Raw genomic sequence first — 20,917 nt, forward strand, 5'->3', positions numbered from 1 at the left:
AAATAAGACTAGTATCCTTAAGGGCCAGGGATCTAATAGGCTGGTGCTAGGAATAGCTAAGACAAAGTCTGTCCGCAAGAAACAGCCTAGATTAAGGGCATAGGTGTCTATCATCAAATGCATCTCTGCCATAGGCTATGCCCTAAATCCCCTCATTATATATAAGGGCAAGACAGTCCAGCAGCAGTAGTTTCCTCTAGATCTTAGCCCTTATAAAGGATGGCAGTTCACTGCAACAGAAAATAGATAGACTACAGACAACACTGCAGTTAAATAGCTGCAGAAGGTCTTCATCCCTCAGACCCTCCCTCAGGGCAAGGAGGAGGCTAGACTGCTGGTTGCTAATAGCCATAGGAGTCATACAACAACTAAATTTATGTAGCTCTGCTATATTAATAACATCCACTTGTTATTCTTACCTCCACACACCTCCCATATCCTTCAGCCACTTAACCAGTCAGTCTTTAGCCCTGTAAAGGCAGCCTATAGGAAGGAGCTTAAATACCTTAGTTAGTGGAATGATTCTACTATTGTAGGCAAGAGAAACTTTATAGGCTGTTATTAGAAGGCTTGTCTAGTAGGCTTAACAATGCAGAACATCTAAAGTAGTTAGAAATATACTAGCCTATAGCCTGTCTCTGTGGCTAAACCCCTTATAAGCCTATTGCTGCTCCTATCAACACCAAAGCCATCAGATCAGGCCTGCAAAGGGCAGTCTAAGGGCAGCTAAGGGCAGGCTGGAAGTAAAGAAGCTAAAGGATAGGTATCTGCGTCGTCTGCAGTAGCATAGTCAACGCCAAAGAAGATAAAGGATCTAGCTAGCCAACTAAAGCTATTCACAGAGCTAGAAAATCACGCTTCTACTCAACGCCTCCTATTTAGGAAGGTAAAAAAAGGCTTTAGTAAGCAGGCTTATCAGTTAGCAGCTGCCCAGCACAAGCTGGAGCTTCTGCAGGCCCAGGTTGCCAATACTGCAGTAAGAAAAAGGAGGGCAGTCCAGCTGGATCCAAACACCAAGTTCGCCAACATCAAGGACATCCAGAAGGCCCAAATTGAGGCTAGCGAAAAAGAGGATATTACAGATAGATCCAGCAAGTCTGATTTACCCAGTGAAGCTGAAAGCTGTATTGTGGTGGCATCTAGGTGCAGTTAATAGTTAATTAAACATACTGGTGTTGGTAGGAATGCCCTCTTTTTTGGGTGGTCGGAATGGGGGGGTGGTCGGAAAGTGGGTATGTGACGTTACCAGGTAGTTGGCTATGGAGAGATTTAGTAACGATGCGCCACAACCAGAAGGCCTGCGACAATGACGGTGGAGCAGCTGCAAAGGTCTCATGTTACCATGGGGCGGAAGAGTGTTCGCCAGTAATGGTTCAAGAAATGCCAAGACAAGTCTTAACAACATGATATTCAACAACATAAGGTCATCGCTAACTAATACCTCATAATGCTGACCAGCCGTCTGTGACAACGTGTGAGGTGTCTCTTCAAGGAGTAGCGTGACAAATTCCTAATCTGATATGGCCATTTCCTATAATCAGAACGCTGCCGGGTTACCAGTTGTCAAAAAGGCATCTCACAAGTCTCACTAAAGCCAATAGCAAAGGCACGTGGCCCGGTCGAATCAAATTCTGATAAATTCCATTTGCCCACTAGTTCTTTCTTTCGCTCATCTGGTCCTCGTAATACTCTTCGTCATTTTCCTCGCCATCATCAGGATCCTCAAGAGAAAAGTGCTCGCTAAACCCGTCTTCGAACTCAGCAGGTGGCACCATCCCCTTCAACCTGCGCTCTCTGCGCTTAAATACGTAGATCCACGCCGTGAGTCCGGCGATCTCGAGGAATACTACGTACAACGTGACTATGAACCACTCTTGCGCAACGCCAGAGACATTCAGACCGGAAAGAACAGCAGCCCAGCCCCCAACGAGACACAGCCGTCCCGGTCAAATATGCAAATGCGACAGCCAAGGCCGCTGGCGCAGCCGCATGTAAACAACGTGGTGCTGATACCCCGCCGCCGACTGTACTAGAAGCAGGACGGTCGTCATGCAGCCCAGCCCTTGGTGCGTGGCCGGCGCAGTGAGGCCAAAGACGCGCATCGCGATACCCAGCCCAACACCCGCGGCCACAAACGCCATATCTAAGACCTGGACGGCCCAGTGACGGCGGAAGGCCGATTTCAGTGTGGACCGAATCATCACCACGAGGGGGAAAAGCAGCAGGAAAGACGTCACCATGAAGAAGGCGTGTAGCCGGGGGGGGTAGGGGGTTTCCAATAGCTGCTACGGTCCTGATAGTATCTGCGGCTACGGGCCAGACTTTTGCGGAAAGGAATGTTAATCCCAGTACGATGCGACTGCCATGTGTTGAGAGTATAGCGAAGATGCCTACATGCCATGCGGCATGAATCTCTGCAGTTCACAGTCTGGCTGGTGTGGTGTAAGTGTCAAAGCTATCATCATGTGCCCCTTGCGTGCGGTTTAGAAGCTAAAAACTATCCCAATTCAAACCACCGAGGTTTTCTATCACAACGCCGACCCTATCAACCTTAGCGCGCCGTGCCAGGCCGGATACGGTTCCTGTTCCATCGCCTCTACCCCATCCTGTGCCAAGGGCGGTGGAAGGACAAACGCACTATTGGCTACTACCAATCATGGACCGTGAGGACGCGGAAGTGCGAAACCAAGACTCCCAAGAAGTTTAATACCAAGGGTTACATACATCTGTCCTACTCGTTTGCCTTCATCGTTCCCACCTCCAGACCCTCGGCAGCGATAAGAAAATGAAGGCTCTTTGGACGACTTGGAACATGGACAAGCTCCAGACCCTCCGCAACGCCATTGACTGCTGGAAGAAGAACAACGACGGGCACATTGGCAAGACAGGCATTCGCGAGGGCGACTGAGCGAATGAGACGCCGCCCCCTTGCTTATTTGCCATGCCGGTTCTCAAGAGCAACTACAGCGACGTTTCCAAAGGGTTCATTTGGATGGCTGGTCTACTTTGGCCCAAGTTTAAGTGCGAGAATGGCAACAGGGAGCTGAACCAGAATCCGTTTGATAGCAAGTCCAACTAAAAGTGCGTTGAGTTTGATCTTACCAGTGACATTATGTAATTCAGGTATTGGAGGTACCTGGAGAGTATGGGACCTAGCAGCCGGCTTATCGGGCCGTTTGGCAGTGACGAAAGGCCTGCCGTCTATAAACTCATTCAAGAAAGTTCAAAAAGATAAGAATCTGCTTGCCCTCATCAAGGACGAGAATCTGGTCGAATTGCTCAAAGATGTCGCTGCCTGCCTGGGAAAGGGTGATGATTGTTGTAAGCCCGAGAAGCTTGTTCATGGTCCTCATCGACCTGACCCAGTCGAGAGCTGTGCTCGCATCGAGACCCCTTGTCGATTTATCCCAGCAGATGACACTGGCGCAAGTAGTGAGGCAATCGAGGATCGAGACACGTCTTCTCTCTCCCTCAGAAAGGCCCCGAGTATATTCATCTTCCACTTTGATTGAAGTCTTATAAAACATGCCGAACAGTCGCAAACAAGGAATCATTTCTCTGTTGGAGGTATTCCTCAAGCGTCTGGAAACCGGGCGGCCGATGACCGGGAACCTTCAAACAGAAGGCAAAGTTGAGGGTAGCCTGAACAGACAATGCCGGATAAAATGTTTCTTCCTCGGTGTTCACAATGACGTGCCATCGGAACTGCTCGGCCTCTTTGACGGGGAATGTTACCAAAGAAGACTTCACCCTTGACCTCCTTGTAGCCAGCCCAGTTGTAAGAAAGCACGTGCAACAGGCTTGTACAACCTGCGCCGAGCAGCCTGAGAACGAGCAACATTTCGCCTGGCTTCAATCGCTGCTTGAGTCGTTGATGATTGTTTTAACGGATAGAACCTTGAGCTTTTTTGAAAAAGGTAGTAAAGTAATAGCCTATTCCTTTGTTTATTTTACCCCCCCCCCCCCCCCCCTTGACGCCCCCTCCTGTGCGACGTATTTCTTACACGCTAGGTCTATCTTTAAGCCAAGTCACACCACCAGCAATAACCTGATAGATAGCTCCATTAGGGGACATCTGCGTGGGTGCAACATTGTTGTTGTAGTTACCGCCAGCTCCAGATCGCACCCGCCAGACCAACTCTCCAGTCTGAAAATCAATAGCCGTGAAATACCAGACGTACTCTCCATTTATTGCAAGCCTCTCATCCTGGGTGTATGAATAGACAAGACCATTTGCTGTTGAGAGACTGAGGACGCTTGTGGACCGAACCTGTTGAGTCCAGCGCACCTCGCATTTCCCGTCCGGGGAGATATCTACTCGAGTAATCCCGGGTGCCAGTGAGGCAAAGTCGTTGTACCGGCCGTTTATATTGTTGGTATCTCTGAGATCTTGCAATTCGGGGGCGCCGTAATTGTTGTTGATGATGACACTGTAAGTAGAGCCATCGAAGTACCCGACCATGGCGTTCTCATTGGCACTTGCGTTTGGTTGAAACAGAGGGACTTGGCAAACAAAGCTTGAATTCCCTCCTAAGCCCTCTGGCTCATTTTGAACCTGACGGTATACCACTAGGTTCACCTGAATGTCGGCATTGTCCGTCATGACCACGAACTTGTCTCCGACCAGTGCGGGGGTAGATCCGGACCCCCGCGAGAATCCGCCGGGTTTCGCCGAGCTGCCCGCCGTGTATGTCTCGTTCCAAGCCGCTTGAATCTTCCCGCTGCTGGTGTCCACCTGGAGAGCATACATGTGTCCAGTATTGCTGCCGTTAGTCTCTGATGCTAGAGGACCAGTGTTGACGTAGACTGTTTTGCCGTTGACTGCAATCGAATTCTCAATCTTCTGGCCATCAAACCTTAGTGTGCGTACTAGACCAGTCGAAGCCACATAACCGATGATCGATGAGTCTTCGATATTGCCCAAGGAAGACAGACGCGTAGACACAAACCAGACGTTCTCATCCTCATCAGGGTAACTGATCGATACAGCGTGGCCTTCAGGCAGGAAGGATGTAAGGTCAATGTCGCGGAGCTGCCGGAAGGAGGTAATATTGGCGCTATCAAGACGCTCCACTTGAATAACGTGTCCTTCCACCGTCGGGATCAGGATAGAGTTATCCATGATAGTAGCGTAAGGGGATAACAATGTCTGTTTCTCAGGCACCCACGTTGCTAAAACGTCCATGGTTTCCGGGTGAAAAGCGGCGATGCAGAAATGTGCAGCAGTCGCGTTGCCGCAGACAGAACGAGCAGTGAGGCGGTTATCATCGTGCCAGTACTGAGCTGAAATTGCCACAGAGCGGCTATATACAACGGGAGAGTTGCCAAGAGGGCCTGGCCAGTCATTGGTTCTAGTGTTGCCACCATCTTGATGGAAGCCGACGACATCCGGGGTGTATCTAGTTTTGGCTCGGAGAGGCATCAATACCGAAGGAGTACCGATGAAGGAAGCGGCAGAAACGTTCTGACTTTCAAAAACCACGCCTGTGTCATCTGGAATGGCTGGAGAGGCCTAGAGCTGTTAGACGAAAACGCGCATCACTTGGCAGTTGGACCGATTGGCAGTTAGTACTTACAAATTGCCCCAAGACAGGTCGAAGCCGTTGGCTGAAGGCTAGAAGAAGGAGTCCGAGTTTCATTGTAGGATACATTGAGAGCAGTGCTATTTTGAGGATTGTGTAGAGGCGTGTTAGGATTAGGAGATTGAATCTAATTTTAAGAAAGTGACGTATGTAATCAAGGGCTTTTAAATGCGAGAAACAAATGGGGTTCCTTTCATTAAGTAGCGCTCCTAAAGCGCGATGCCCGCGCAAATAGCTTTCTGCGCGGAAGACAAATCAATGTTGATTACAAGGACATGTCTGTCGGTTCTAATGGGGCTGTGTGGGAAAACGCAAATTGTCCGCTGGAAATTAAAAAAGCAAGCCGTTAAGCTAATAATAAAAGAGGGTTTATACTAGACTACGGCTAATATGTTGATAATTTGAATCAGTGAACCGGGCGAGTTACAGCGAGGGTATTTGGGTTGTACGGAAATGTTGTCTATTGTCTTAGTTCCTTCAAGCCGCTGCAGAGCTATTAACGATAAGCCCTGTTATCTTTCAGCCTTGACATAACGTCGGCCGACTTTGTTAGACCTGTTCGACGCGCTGTAAGAAACACCACAAGGATCTTTTCCCGATTGTAGGTTTTCTGACTCCTGATTAACTTCGCTACCGGTTTACTTCATCACTAGGGCGACTAAGCCGAATGGGACGTGAAGCATGTGCGTGTGGATTCCCACTCAATGACTCGGAGGGGAAAGCCATTGTGGAGTTTAATCCGAGAACACGCGGCAATTTCTATCCATCTTTGCGATGGTCTAGCAACTCCAGTTCCCCGTCCAACTCTGTCTGACATCTGGCTGGAAGCAAAAGAATAAGGTCTAGATCTTCTCCTCTTCAAGATCTGCATCTAGCAGCCGAAGTAAGCGTCGCTTAATCAAACCATGACTGGGATCCATTGCTCGCATTGAAAATGTGGGCATGGGGAGAAAGCAAAAGCTCTGGAAAAAAAAAAGGTAATCCTAGATAACTTTGGTAAATATCTCGTATTTCTCTTTCTCTTTCGCTTTTTCTTTCGTTTAACTATACGAAATGCAGGGTCCACTAAAGCATTGACTCGAGTTCCTAGTTGGCTTGTCTTGGTGAACCATAAATGTGCCCAGGCCTAGTCCGACCGGAGTGCAAGCCGCTCGGAAACGGATCAGCTGGGCTGCGACGGGAGCCTCTACTAAGCCTGAGCCGTACCATTTACGCTTTGCCTCGGCCTTTTGACGCAATTCTATTGCGGTGTAATTCCCTTGATAATCGATACTATTATGGATTCTTGGGGCAGTGTCAGTTAAAGTGGATATGTAGTATGCGCATGGCGTTCATGATTGAGTATTTATATAACTAAACTGCATCACTTTGATCAAGATTTTTCATCATGGCAGTTTGTTACTTCTCCAGCTGCTTCGTTTTGTGTCTCCCAATGAGGAAAGAGTTTCTACTTCACATTTTTGCAGCTTTGCCTGCTCTGACCTTCGGCGATGCGTCATTCACGACAGCGCCGGTAGGTTGCCGAAAGTTGAGTACAGATCATGACTGGCCTGCTGCCGAGGTCTGGGAGGCTGCCATTCCCGGTGTGATCCGTCAAAATGGCAGCGACATTCATGGGGGCCTTCCCAATTATCGTGTACGAGCTCAAAATATCTCCGACGTACAAGCGGCTGTACGATTCGCCTCAGAACACAACATTCGGCTCTCCGTTATTACAACAGGTCACGATCAGCTCGGCCGAAGCGACGCGGGATCTGGCCTTGTCATTGATTTGTCTTTGATGAACAAGGTCAACGTTCTGGAGTCGTTTACCCCAACCAGCGAAGGGGCTACCAGTCCTCGTTACCCTGTTGAGGCACCAAATACGATTACACCGAGAGACGGAATTCAAGCTGCGGTCACTTTTCATCCGGGCGTAGCTGGCCTTGCTCTCAATTACGCAGTCGCTCCATCGGGACTGTTCACCACGAGCGGAGCAGCAGGTAGGACTGCACCCAGAACAGGCTCTTTGACTGGAGAACTAACATATCTGCAGCTGGCGTAGCTGTTGCTGGAGGCTGGGGTCAAAATGGAGGCTATGGTCCCTTGACTGCCCAGTACGGCCTAGGGGTTGACCAATGGCTTGAAGCAAAAGTTGTTACTGCAGACGGCCAGCTAAGAGTGGCAAACAATGTGTCTCATCAAGATCTTTTCTGGGCTATCCGCGGGGGCGGAGGGGGGACCTTCGGCGTCGTGGTTGAGGCCACCTGGAAGGCACATATTGCCGTTCCAATCACTGGCTACAACTGGTATATCAACTCGACAATTACAGGAACAGATGCGCTGGATCCTGAGACTGGGAGAACGCCGCTCAGCGACGCGATGCAGTATCTGTTAGGGGAGTTGCCTGGTCTACAAAAACTAGGCATCAGCGCTTTCATTTATGTTGACATCAGCCACGTCAGATGCTACGCCGTCCACCCAGGAAATGCCTCCGGAATCTCCAAGGCGAATGCAGCATGGGGGCCGATTCTCACCAAGATGCAATCGTTTCCCAACATTGAGCCTTTCCAAACAAAGCCGTATAATTTCGACGATTACAAAGACTTTTTCGTTACAACTTATGGACCTCTGGCTGAGACGACAACAAACAAACAACCAAGAAACCACGGAGTTTTCCCATACGATAGCCGCCTTATGGCTCCCGAGCATCTTCGAGATCCCGGAATCATGGATGCATTGGGAGGGGCTGAGGGGACATATGGATTGCTTATGACTGCACCGGGTCAATCGCAAGGCTCCAGCGCTGACACTTCTGCAAATCCGGGTTGGAGAAGAGCGGTTGCTCACCTTGTTGCCTCTCCAAACGCCGACGGACTTCGTAAACTTGCCCCAGACATGGGCGCATACATAAATGAGGTATGTTGGATCTTTGACTTTTTGAAGCGGCGATGATGGACTAACGTACCAAATGTAGGCGAGCCTAAAAGAGGAAAACTGGACGCAATCTTTTTGGGGCGTCAATTATCCTAGGCTTTCTGAGATTAAATCGAGATACGACCAAGGAATGCTGTTCTGGACAACTCCTGGAATCAACGCCCATTACATGCAATCTATTAACGGACGGGCCTGCCTTGTTCTGCCTCCCCCATTAGTACCTCCTGCTACACCTCCTGCAAGTGATCGAGCTGCTCCTGCAGATCCAGTAGCAGATGCGCAGTTTCTTTTTGGTTCACTTGAGTTGATTGGAGCCAAGTTCCCAGCCCCAGGGACCCAGATAGGTTTGCAATCTAAACCATTAGTATAGGTATCTAGAGTAGGCTTTAGTACTAGGTAGTTTATCTTAGAAATAAGTATATTTTTACTGTCTTTCAAGGAGTTTCGAGAGGTGCGTTATGTGGCGTTTATGGGAGCAGAGTCTTACGGAGCAGTTCTGCTTCAAAACACAAGTTCAAACGAAGACGTATTGATTGCACCTAGGTCGCCAAACCAGTTTGGATATCTTGCTGGCAAGCTGCTTGGCGGCTTATGCCAGGCTCTGCACGCCTGGCTCTCAGAGCGAATTATTTTAAGCATCTTTTAGTTTCTCACAGCCACCCTAAGGTTTAATTGGCCAGCCTGGTACCGACAGAGCCAGCCCCTGCGGGCCGCCCCAACCGTTCCTGGCGATTCCCCACGGATGGCTTGCTCCTTCACGCCTGCAAGAGCCACTAATCTAGGCTTACAACCATCTGTAATCATAGCCGTGAGATACAGCGGGAAGTACTGCACCGCCGTCATATGGATATGGCATCTCATCGCGATAGCCTCAATACTATGCTGCCTGTTCGATCTCGGCCTCACGCCCAGCTTCCTGCCTTGAGGCTGCAGTCATTCAATTCCAACAATAGACAAAGACCGATGATGACTGAGGATTGGCTTGAGTTGCAATCAGGAAATAAGAAGTCAGCAAAGGTTAGTGAGATGAAGGATACACTACAGCAACAACAGACAACAGCCTCACAACCACCAATCGCAACCAGCAATCTTAACCAAACATCCTCTCACAGCTTCAAAGACTTTCACACGGGTCCTCCAGACACCAAAGACTTTGCCCATCACTTCCTCCTCTCAAATCTGCAAACCAGTCGTCAAAATGGTCTCCTTCAACAGCCTCATCACCTTCCTCACCCTCGCCGCCGCCTCCCCTCTCAGCGTCAGTGCCGCCTCGGTGCCCCGCCAGTACGCCGAGAATGGCGAAATAGTCCGCGAGGGCGGCTCTTGGCTCCCCAACCCCGAGACCTCGCCCCTCAACACCAGACAGACTCCTTGGGACGACTACCACCGCATGACCGAGTTCTTGACCGAGAAGAGCGTCTGCCACTACCTCCCCGTGCCCAATAGCCGCGACACCAACTGGCCATGCCGCCAATGCTGCGAAAAGTTGACGGGCAACTACGGCTCGAGGTGCGACGCCAGCGACCTCATCGAAAACAACGGCTAGCTGAAGTCGGGCCGCCAGACCCTGCGCACGCCTGACGGCGAGCTTTACAGCCCGGAGGCGCAGTGTGTCTGCACGACCATTTCGGTTGACCTCGAGGCTAAGATTATCGAGGGCCTCGAAACCAGCGGCGCCGTCATCTACAGTGTCTGGCTCTTCTCCATCAGGCAGGTCCTCGAGAAGGTCAGCTACGCCATTCCCGGCGGCGGACCCGTCCTGAGGGTTGTCAAGGCTATCGCCAAGTCTATTCGCAAGTTAATGGGCTCTGGAAAGGGCAAGGAAGCGTGGGCTTCTATGGTCAAGGACACTTGCGGTTCCAAGGGATACAACGTGAACATGGGCATCGAGAGGGCTTACGATATCTTCAAGAGTGCTCCCTCTGAATAAGTTTGCTGTGCTACAGAGGAACAGGTGAACCCAATCAATAGGACTGCATGGACCACATTTGAGCATGGATATGGTGTTGGGCGTTTGTGATTTGATTAACCTTATAGAAGAAACATGAAGTTTATTCTTTCCAACGAATTTGATTGCGCATCTTGAGCTTGTTTGTATTAATTGAATAGTTGAGTCATTCTGAATGGTTTGCGAATTTAATGGTTTGAGATTGAAGTGCCGTCTTCACCCAACTCTTCATAAACTTCACAAAAGCTCGTTTCCGCCTGTGATAGTTAATGCCCAACCACACCCGCGATTCTATCGCCTCGACACATCCCGAAAGGCCTGGCCTTCTACAATAATCAAAGCCTCAGGGAAATCATATCTTCTCGACTGCCCTGCCAAATCAACCTCACTGTGATATCCAAGGTGCGCTTCTCCTCCAGCGTCTGAGGCGGCGGACCCCTCGCGGCGCTTCCCGACAAGCCAGCGAGATGCTCCCGCGACGGCCCAGAAGATGTCTATAAAGTTGAGGGTATCCACCAAAGCTTGCCAGCGGGAACCCCTGGTGTGGCTGCCAATAGGCTCTGTATGTCGATGGGCGGAGGCCGGTCCGTTCCAGATGCCGTCCTCCGTTAAGTTGTCGCTGTCTGGTCGTTGGTATAGAGGCTCGCAGTTTTGCATCGCTGATATCCGGGTAATAGTGTAATCTTGGTCGATGTCCAGAGCGTCGTCTTGGTTATTGTTTGACGTCTTCTTAGAAGAAGGACCTTTTTTGTAGACGTCATACGGGAAGGCCCAGAAGTGTAAGACCGAAACTGCGGCCATTTCTAAACACAAAAGGGTGTTGGGTATACCGACAGCCCACGAGGGGTACGATATCGTCGCCGACGGCTCAATCGGACCATCTTTTCTCGTGAGAAAGTCAAAGATGAACTTGTTTTTTAGACATCAATGTCAGCCAAACGGTTCGCAGTGTAACGAAGGGTTTGCCCCAATCTTGAAAAATGTGTGCCGCTCACCGTCTGAAGGTAAAAGAGGAAGACAACCAATTTGATAGCTACAAACTTCAGCATAGGCCTATGGTGGCTTATCACATGATTGGTTTGGTTGTAGAACTGGAAGAGGCAGAGCATGGCTGTAACCAACGACAAGATCTCGATTATCATGACCTAGTTCACTTGTTAGCCAGATAGAAGCACTTTTCTTTGTTTGATGCAATTTTGTACCCAGATTTTGGCGTGGCCGGCACTTTTTGACTCTTCGCAATACACATCTAAAGCCTCAGTGATGCACTTCGTGAGCGCACCGAGGAACTTGACGATACAGAATTGAAAGACGCCGAACCAGATAATCTTGGAGGAACAGCAAGTCAGCTACGGTTCTGCTGTAGTGGGACACACTGGCATCAACAGATAGGGAAGGAAGCAATAGGCGGTCGGGTCAGCTTACATTGAATCTCCTCAATCCGTCGACAGTTTGGCTCTTTTTATTACGGCCCACGTGGGTGACAAAGAAGCGTATCGGATGGATCCATGGTTTCGGGTCGACAACTTGGAATACCCGCCGGAGCATCGTCAGGTCCGGGTGCAGATACTGGCATAGCAGCAGAAAGAAGGAGGCTATGACTAGGGACTCGTAAAACTCGTAGATGCTGCCGAGGTAGACGTTTTCCTTGTAGAACTCAATGCTGAGGGTGCAGGCAATGGAGTAGATGGGCACCATGAGTAGGATGCGGATGATTCTATACACGTCTTCGGTTTCAGCCCAACCGTCGAACTTCCACACCTGAATGCGGGATTTTATCCTTTGATAACTCACAGCTTTTGTTGCTTTGGGTTGGTGTAGTTGGAAGCATGGCGGAAGATGAGGTAGGCGGAGGCGGAGGATGCCACTATCGTCGAGGCGCCCGCCAGACATAACAGTAGACCATGTACTCGGATGCCGCCGCCGCCTATTTCCTTTTCCAAGACTGATGACCGGGTTTTGTCAGCAAGGCAACTATGGAGCGGCGTAGTGCGTTTGCTTCGGGACTTAGGAACCTACTTGGTACATCCAACGGGTGATCTGTGCATTTGGGCATGGCGAATTTTGGACATACGAACGAAAAGAGAAGTGTGAGTGCTTGTTGACTGTAGCAAAGTCCCAAATCAACCTTCGACTTCGGCGATTATATGCTTTTTTAGACTGGGGGGGTTCGCCCGTGTTTATTCTTGATAAGACTCAGTAGCCCGTCCTTCCCGCTTCATCGCCCAGGTTTCGAGGCGAAGTTTCAGTGCACTGTACAGGGATCAGTTTCGCTCCCTATTGGATAGTAAGATGAAGAAGCCTACATAGCCGCGTGAGATAGCCTGTCGGGGATTAACAACCTCCCGCTCCGCGAACCCTGCCTAGACTGCGGCACAGTTTCCACGTAACGTCGGATGCTTGGCGATCAATACTGCTAAGACCTCCACAAGAAGGTTTCTTTACGCATTTCGGTACATGGATTGGCGGGTAGAACTCCACCAGGCTAAGCGTCACTGCCACACAGCAACATCCATAGTGTAATTACAGGCACACTAGTATTCTGTTGTTGCCAAGGAGGCGTGGTCCTAAGCGTCATTGACGGTGGTATTCTGGCCGAATACCAGGGTTGGGGTGCAGGGTTGCGCGCAAGAAGGGGAGGGCTGGTCCGTGCGTTTTGCCGATTGTTTTTTCAGCCGATTACCGTAGGGGGTTACCAAGACCCGTTCCCCCCCTCCGCAACCCTTTGTTCCCCTCACTTACTCACTAACCCTTAACCCCCTCCGCAACCCTTACCCCATGCATGCACGCGCAGTCGCCGCAAGACGCACGGACCAGGCATGGTCAGCCAACCGTCGTCGTCGCCTGGAACGTCAATCAACAATCCCCTATCCCTCCCCTAGATAGATAGATAGAATGGATAGAATAGATAAAGACATATAGGATAGTATTACACCTACATATCTGCATATATACGCACATGCATGCAGGTCCTAACTGCTAGGTTGTAAAGTATACTACTATCTAACAACTACGCAGATCTATATTAAGGATAGTCCTAACGTTAGAGCTGGCTTTTATTATGTAGTGTGTTTTAGTTTAGATTTAGAATCTTTTTTAGAAATGTAATAAAAGTACTAAAAAAGGAGATAATTGCAGCGCTTTGTTTGCGTTTCTATGAAAATAGAAAGCAAGATAGGGATTAATTTGTATTTCTATACATATAGAAAGTAAGTTAGAGGTTAGTTTGCATTTCTATAAGAATAGGAAGAAATATAAATACAAATACATCAAAACTTATACAAACACTATAATATCATTCAGTATTAATATAGAAAACTTTACATTAGTAAATTTAGTACCTAAAGGGTTAGTTAGTAAAGAAGGTATTCTCATACTAACTAATAGGTATCTTAGTAGATTAAGAATAAAGAATAAGAGATTAGAGGCCATTTAGCTTAGGGTTAGACTCTTAAGAAAGATTAACAAGGTAAGGTAGTAGTTAGTAAGGTAAAGACAGCCTATAAAATCCTGCAGTACATACAGTTAATCTAGGTAACAAACATGTTGAGATCTTGCGTCTTGCTGTTGTAGCTGGTGTCTTGCCTTGGCGTCGTCCATTGTTAATATTGATAGGCAGGGTCAACAAGGTCGCCAGGGACAGGCACGGATCGGACGGTAGAGGCCTTAGGAGCAAGGGACCAGACCAAGGACAGGACTACAGGGCCGGTCGGTCAGAGATCGGACTAAAGGTGGGATCGCCCGAGACAGGCCAGCAGCCTATAAAACCATGCAGGGCCTAAGGCCAAGATAACATTGCATACCTAACCCCAGCAGGGTCTTGGTAGTGTACTCGACACTCGCCATGGACTGCAGAGCTCGAAGGCCCGGGCCGGGCGAGGTCAACAAGGCCGCCGGAGCCGGCCAGGGATCAGACCAGAGTCCGGATCGTACGAGGCGACCTGGGCCGCCTCTGTTGCAGCCTCCCAGGGGAAGGAAGGCCCGAACCCCTCCCCCTTCCAGGGGTAAGTCATTTGACCTCACAGGGTGGGGAGAAGGGAAGGAGGGGGGTGATGGAGGGGGGGAAGCTGCGTTTATAACCCCCCCCCCCCCCCCCTTATTCCTTCCTAAAGGGAAGGTGCAGACAGCCTGTTCCATCCGTTTTCAAACAACTAAAAAGGGGATGATTTTCCTGCAGCCTATAAAACCGGATGAATCATCCCCCCTGATAAGGCTGCTGCACTGCCTGCCCAGCCTGCTTTGAGGCTGGTACTCATGAACCCGACGTTCAAAGTCGGCAGCGCATCGATCTCCCTCTGAAAACGCGGGCCCGTCATCTTCCAGGTCGACGGCGCCTCAGCGACGGCGCGCCATCCTAGGACTTGTACGAAGGCCACGGTACGCCAACCCGGAGGTTCGGGCCAAGGGCAGGATCGCTAGGCCAGGATCGGACCAGGGACAGGATCACAAGGCCGGCCGGTCACAGATCAGACCAAAGGAGGGATTGCACAGGGAGATACAATAACCCCTAGGGCCGCCCTAGCGTAAGTGCAGGGTTAGACCTCTAGATTAACGTAAGTTAAAGCACCTACTTTTTTACCTATTTACACCTATTCGTATAAAAAGTGCTACTTTTTACCTTCCTATTAGATAGCTAGCTTTAGTAGTTTAAAAAAACATAAAAGTACTACTAAGTTTAACTTTCCTAAAACATTATATATAAGTATAAAAATTAAGCGTTTATCTAGTTTTTATTAACCTAATCTACAATAAGTATAATTGATAAATTTAATGTAGTATTACTACAGCTACATTAAGGTTATAGTAAAGTTAGGCTTTGTTTTAATATTATTAATTTATTTAATAACTATGGGATAGAATATTAAAAGACTAGTAGTATTCGCTTTTAAAATATAGTAGACTAAGTAGAAGTAGTCTTATTCTTTTAAAGCCTTTCTATAAGTATTAAATTAGTAGAATAGAAAAGATATTATAGAATACTCTATTATATAATGTTAACTATAGCATAAAACTTAAGTAGTCTTTATAGTACTATCTATAAAGTATATTACATATACATATATATAATTAGAGAAGTAAGTAATAAGTCTAGTTTACTTTAATTAATAGTAAGATTAAAATACTAATAAAATGTATATAAGCCCTACTACTTTAATAGTTAGTACTATTATTTACATATAGGATTATATCTTATTTATAATCTAATAGCTAGTTTTATTAGAGATAGGGTTAAAAGTAGCACCTTTAGTCTATAGTCTAAATAGGGGGTTGAAATAGGGGGGGTAGGTAAAAGGTAGGTGCTTTAACTCAACCCTTGCAATTAGCTGCCTGCAATAAATAGACAGATTGTCCCTAGCAACAATACATACAATGCGTAACCAGTACATTATCTAGTATAAAAGCCTACCTACTCTCAACAAGGCTGCCCTCGTCAACCTCAAGCCACCATCGTGGGGCCAAGACAATCACAATCCACGATGTACTGCACGCTCTCAGATGGAGAGGCACGCCGATTGTGGAAGGGCTGACAACAAGGCCGCCAGAGCCGGCCAGGGATCGGACCAGGGGCAGGATTGCAAGGCCAGGATCGGACCAAGGCTAAGACCGCAAGGCCAGCCGGCCACGGATCGGATCAAAGGAGGGATCGCCCGAGGCAGGCCAGCAGGCGGCAAGGCCGGCCCCTTCTTCCGTGCCTGGCTCGGCCGCAGGTCCAGATCTCCGGATCCGATCAGAATTAAACGCGAAGCGCCTGTATCGGGGCCACAGAGACGTTTGCTACTGTGTGAAGAATCCAGCAAAAGAGGGCAGGCAGGGTTATAATAGGGATTTATATATTGCTAACTAAGGTAGGCCAAAGGCAGCCTATAAAACCCTGCAGCACGTACAGTTAATCCAGTCAACAAACATGTTGAGATCTTGCGCCTCGCCGTCGTGGCTGGTCTCTCGCCTTGGCGTCGTCTATTATCAACATTGCCAGGCAAGGTCAACAGGGTCGCCAGGGCCGGCCAAGGATCGGACGGCCGAGGCCTCTAGAGCAAGGGATCAGACTAAGGACAGGACTGCCAGGCCGGACAGCTACAGATCGGACCAAAGGAGGGATCGCCCGAGGCAGGCCAGCAGGCGGCAAGGCCGCCCTTGTTTCCATGCCTGGCTCAGCCGCAGGTCCAGATCTCCGGATCCAATCAGACTTAAACGCGAAGCGCCTGTATCAGGGCCACAAAGACGTTTGCTACCGTCTAAAGAATCCAGCAAAAGAGGACAGGCAGGGTTATTATAGGTATTTATTGATCACTCACTAAGGCGGGGCCGAAGGCAGCCGTTAAAATACTGCAGGGCTGAAGGCCGGAAACCCTAAGCAGAGATCCGACTGCTGGGCCCGGGCGAGGAGTGGGCCGCCTCGAATCGGACCAAAGTCCGGACTGCCCGCACAGAGCCGGCCACGGATCGGACCAGAGACCGGACTGCGCAGCGGAGGCCGGGCCCAGGAACAAGGCCGGCCGGCGAGGGCAGGCCCCAGGTGGCCTCCAACACCAGTCACAGAAGATCAGCTTCGGCTGAGAGGGCTGGCCTGTGTAGCTGAAGGAGGAAGGAAAAGAGGGGGTGAGGGAGGGGGTGTTGGCTGTTTTTCTATCCCCCTTTTTTTTATAGAAACCCCTCTGAAGGGAAGGTGCAGACGGCCCGTTCCTTCCCTTTCGAAACAACCAAGCAGGGGATTGTTTTCCTGCAGCCTATAAAACCTGACGAATTGACCCCCCTGATAAAGCCGTTGCACTGCCTGCCCAGCCTGCTTTGAGGCTGGTACTCATGGACCCGACGTTCAAAGTCGGCAGCGCATCGATCTCTCTCTGAAAACGCAGGCCCGTCACCTTCAAGGTCGACGGCGTCTCGGCGACGGCGCGCCATCCTCAGCCCCGCACGAAGGCCACCCTACGCCAACCCGGAGGTTCGGACCAAAGTCCGGACCGCCTGGGGGCCTCACAGGAGCCAGGGTTCGCATCAAGGGCAGGATCGCAAGGCCAGCCGGCCACAGACCAGACTAGAGGAGGGATCGCCCGCAGCAGGCCAGCAGGCGGCAAGGCCGTCCCTAGTTCGAAGCCCGGCTCTGCTGCAAGTCCAGACCCCCAGATCCAATTGTTATAGATCTCTCTCGCCAAGGCTATAAGGGCAGGAAGGCAATCCTTCCACCTTAGTTGTGTTGCAAATTATTAGAAGATAAACCCTAGAATAAGCGGCATGTAGAAGAGTAGACTGCCTATAGAGGACTAAGTCCTATCCTAGGTAAAGATGTCCTAATTCCTATTTGTAGTTACCTTATTGCTATCTACAATCTATAGTACTAGTGCCTACTAGGGCTAGTTATTAGCCCTAGGGTAGTATACTAACCTTAGTTAAGTTGTAGTAGGCTTACTCTATGTAAATGTAGTTTAGTAAAGGCTATAGGTTAAAGTAGCTCTATTATAGAACCCTAAACTAATAAACCTTAGAAACTCCTTTATAGTAAGTAAGTAAGGCTAGACTACTTAGGGCTAGCTACTAAGAAGGGAATTAGGGAGATTAATAGATATAATTAAAAGTACTTCTAGTAGTTACTATAGTAATAAAAGCAAAGCTATTTCAAGCTTATAGAAGCTATTATAAATTTTATACTTATAATCTTAGTTACTATAACGTTGTTTAAGAGGGATTAGTTTGCGTTTCTACAAAAATAGACCTGTAGGCTAAAGACGGAGTAATGTAGAAAAGAACAGAAGAACAACCTCTGCCTGCAGTAGATAGGGGAGGTAAGGTGTAGTCTAGCTAAACAAGGGGATAAGCAACATTTGCATAAGGTAGGGAAGAGTAATAGATTAGTAATCTATAAAGAAGACAGCAGCTAAAGAGACTATAAACCCTGCAAATGTAAGTAGTAAGGATAGAAGGAGGACTTTATCTTTTATACCCCCTTAAGTTACTTAGTAGGCCTACAGTAGTGTACAGCTTAACCCTTTCCCTATTCTTCTTACTTTTCATTTCTTCTTATTCTTATACCTTACAATATTGTAGATAGAAAACACTAGTATTTCTTACAATACTATAAATAACATAATTTAGCCTTCCTAGCTAGTAATACTATTTATTCTTTTTACTTAAAAATCTTTTATTTTCCTTTTTAAACTTATCTAGGTTTTTTTTCTTCTTATTCTTTACCTCCTCCCCCCTATCCCCTCTCTGCTTACTACACTATAAAGGCTGCTAGTCTCTCTAGCAACGCCAGACCCACTATGCAACATGGCATGTAAAGATAATTAAAGCAACTACCTACTTAATAAACATAGTCTTGTTTACTATGCCTACCTAACCCTTTATACTATAACCACCTGTGTTTTTCTAAAGAGAGCCTATGCTGAATAGGCTGATGTTTAGTAATTCAACACTGCAGACTAAGACGACAATGGGCGGAAGCAGCTGTACAAGCGGCAGAGGCAGTCCACCCTGTGCAGACGTCAACGCCAGTCTGTACCTCACCTTTGTAGAGCGGCCTCGGGTTGCTGTCTGCACGCACTGCAAGCAGGCGGTCCGACCGGACGGTGGCGTCGAGGGCCACTTCCGGCAGACTCACCAGCTCAAGGGAGCAACGCTCCGTGCAGTGGTCGACCTAGCCTGGGCGGCCGCCTATGACAGCCCTCTTGAGGACCCCCACACATGCGAACTACCACCGGACGGCAGCCTGCCACTTGAGCAGCTAACTGTGCTAGACGGATATGGATGCAGGCGGTGCGACTTCCGGACAAGCAGCCGGAAGCTAGTGAAGCTGCACGTACAGCAAGGGACACACAGCACAGGCAGGCCGGCAGTCGGCCCCAGGGCTACCAACAGCAAAGAAGCCGAGCCCATCGACTGGGGGGCAGTAAGGCTGCAGTCGCTATCGCAAGGCCGCTACGCACGGTACTGGATCGTCCGCGACCCCGGGACGAACGAGGGAGGGCCGCTGTCGCAGTCACCCCGGCAGGGGAGCAACGACGTATTCGCCGAGCGGCTGGCGAGACGGCAGGAGCTTATGACAGCCGAGGACGAGCACTGGGAGCGGACAGTCGTCGCCACCTCCGACGTCAACCGACAGTCGGCCTGGGTGAGGGAGATGGGTTGGGCCGTACACCTCGACGGGCGCAACCTGGTGGACCTGTACGAGGCCGGGAAGGCGCCCCTGTCGGCGGCAGCGCGGGACACGGTCCGGGACGAGGAGGGCCGGGAGGAGCAGCGACGGCTGGCCCTCCTGCAGGAGAGCTTCCGCCACGAGGTGGCCAGGTGCTCCCTCCGGCTCGACAAGGTGCCCCACGAGACAAAGAGGTGGCTGAAGAGCGTCGATCCGGCCAAGCCCCACGGACGGCCGTTCGCGCTCGAGCAAATGGAATCAACAGTCCGGAACTACCAGGCGGTGTGGGAGAGGTATCTCTGTTACTGCCTACGGGCGCATCAGCTAGGCCGGACAGAGGCACAACAGCAGCGCAGGATCCGCTTCACAGACGAGCAGTGGACGGCACTGGACGCAATGGCCGAGGCCCTCGCCGTAGCAGGCGACGCCAGTGCAAGCCGTCAAGGTCGGGGCAGCTGGTGCTACAGCCAGACACAGCCGACCAGGGCGAGTACCGAGAGCGAGGACGACGACAACAACGGTCACTACTACGACGACGACAGCGACAACGACAGCAGCTACGCAGCCGGCCGGCTTGCCACCAGCAGCAGGAGCAACACCCTCAGCATGGAGGGTCAACAAATCCTCCGCCGTGGGTCTGGGGCTGCCGGGGCCAGCCAAGCGGCCGACGGCGGCCGCCCAGAGCACAGCAGGGCGCTAGATCGACGGGTGTACCAGTTCTGCATTGTGTCCCTAAAGCAGAAGGTTGCCGTGGACACTTTTGCGAACCCGCTCATCCACTTCACCGCCGTGCTCGGGGTCATGAACCCGGCAAAGAGGAGTGGGGGGACGGCCGGCAGCGGTAGCGGAAGCGGTCAGAGCAGCGGGGTTGGGTGGAGCCCGGCATCCCGGTTCACCCAGCGGCTCGCGGGGCTCCTGTGGTGCGGGCGCATATTGATGCTGGAACACTTCTTCGAGAAGGAGGCAATCGACGGGGACCCCAACGAGATGAGCGCGGAGGTAGTGGACGGCTTTGTAGAGCAGTACCGGCACTGGCTCGCCGACGGGTCGCACACGCCCTTCAGCGCCATCATCCGCATGATGGCGTACGGCAAGGGCCACCGGAACAGGGAGGGCGGCACGCCTCGGGTGATGTGGGAGAAGAGCGGGCAGGCACTCCGCTACCTCGGGCAGCGGGTGGCCATCGACGACTTCCGACGGGCGGCGCAGCAGCCCAGGGCCGAGGCCGAGGCAACGCTGCACGAGCTCATGCGCGGGGGGTGGGCGGAGGCGGGCGGGCAGCTGGCGCTGGACGGCGTCGTCGACACGCTCGTGTTCGAAGGCGCCGGGCGGTCCTTC

At 50.3% G+C, this 20,917-nt stretch overlaps 6 protein-coding genes across 6 annotated transcripts; 2 read left to right on the top strand and 4 right to left on the bottom strand.

Moving 5' to 3' along the window:
• Nucleotides 1-1,946: 1,946 nt before the first annotated feature.
• On the bottom strand, nucleotides 1,947-2,240 carry CDEST_15177 (uncharacterized protein; the record flags this gene model as incomplete). Its single annotated transcript, XM_062931333.1, has 1 exon — nucleotides 1,947-2,240. One exon carries the CDS (start codon nucleotides 2,238-2,240, stop codon nucleotides 1,947-1,949), a length of 294 nt encoding a protein of 97 aa, XP_062787384.1.
• A 969-nt stretch (nucleotides 2,241-3,209) lies between these two features.
• CDEST_15178 (Putative P-loop containing nucleoside triphosphate hydrolase) lies at nucleotides 3,210-3,554 on the bottom strand (the record flags this gene model as incomplete). The annotated part of the gene is made up of 1 exon (XM_062931334.1): nucleotides 3,210-3,554. The coding sequence occupies one exon, from the start codon at nucleotides 3,552-3,554 to the stop codon at nucleotides 3,210-3,212; it is 345 nt and encodes a 114-aa protein (XP_062787385.1).
• Nucleotides 3,555-4,000: 446 nt separating this feature from the next.
• CDEST_15179 (uncharacterized protein) lies at nucleotides 4,001-5,651 on the bottom strand (the record flags this gene model as incomplete). Its single annotated transcript, XM_062931335.1, has 2 exons — nucleotides 4,001-5,512; nucleotides 5,577-5,651. 2 exons carry the CDS (start codon nucleotides 5,649-5,651, stop codon nucleotides 4,001-4,003), a joined length of 1,587 nt encoding a protein of 528 aa, XP_062787386.1.
• A 1,363-nt stretch (nucleotides 5,652-7,014) lies between these two features.
• On the top strand, nucleotides 7,015-8,868 carry CDEST_15180 (Putative berberine/berberine, FAD-binding domain, PCMH-type, FAD-binding, type PCMH, subdomain 2; the record flags this gene model as incomplete). Its single annotated transcript, XM_062931336.1, has 3 exons — nucleotides 7,015-7,564; nucleotides 7,618-8,480; nucleotides 8,539-8,868. 3 exons carry the CDS (start codon nucleotides 7,015-7,017, stop codon nucleotides 8,866-8,868), a joined length of 1,743 nt encoding a protein of 580 aa, XP_062787387.1.
• Nucleotides 8,869-9,696: 828 nt separating this feature from the next.
• Nucleotides 9,697-10,428, top strand: CDEST_15181 (uncharacterized protein; the record flags this gene model as incomplete). The annotated part of the gene is made up of 2 exons (XM_062931337.1): nucleotides 9,697-10,007; nucleotides 10,095-10,428. The coding sequence occupies 2 exons, from the start codon at nucleotides 9,697-9,699 to the stop codon at nucleotides 10,426-10,428; spliced, it is 645 nt and encodes a 214-aa protein (XP_062787388.1).
• Nucleotides 10,429-10,737: 309 nt separating this feature from the next.
• On the bottom strand, nucleotides 10,738-12,502 carry CDEST_15182 (Putative organic solute transporter subunit alpha/Transmembrane protein; the record flags this gene model as incomplete). Its single annotated transcript, XM_062931338.1, has 6 exons — nucleotides 10,738-11,355; nucleotides 11,442-11,591; nucleotides 11,649-11,774; nucleotides 11,872-12,163; nucleotides 12,241-12,391; nucleotides 12,466-12,502. 6 exons carry the CDS (start codon nucleotides 12,500-12,502, stop codon nucleotides 10,738-10,740), a joined length of 1,374 nt encoding a protein of 457 aa, XP_062787389.1.
• Nucleotides 12,503-20,917: the final 8,415 nt, after the last annotated feature.

This window comes from Colletotrichum destructivum, chromosome 10 (assembly GCF_034447905.1).
Source record: "Colletotrichum destructivum chromosome 10, complete sequence".
NCBI lineage: Eukaryota > Fungi > Ascomycota > Sordariomycetes > Glomerellales > Glomerellaceae > Colletotrichum > Colletotrichum destructivum.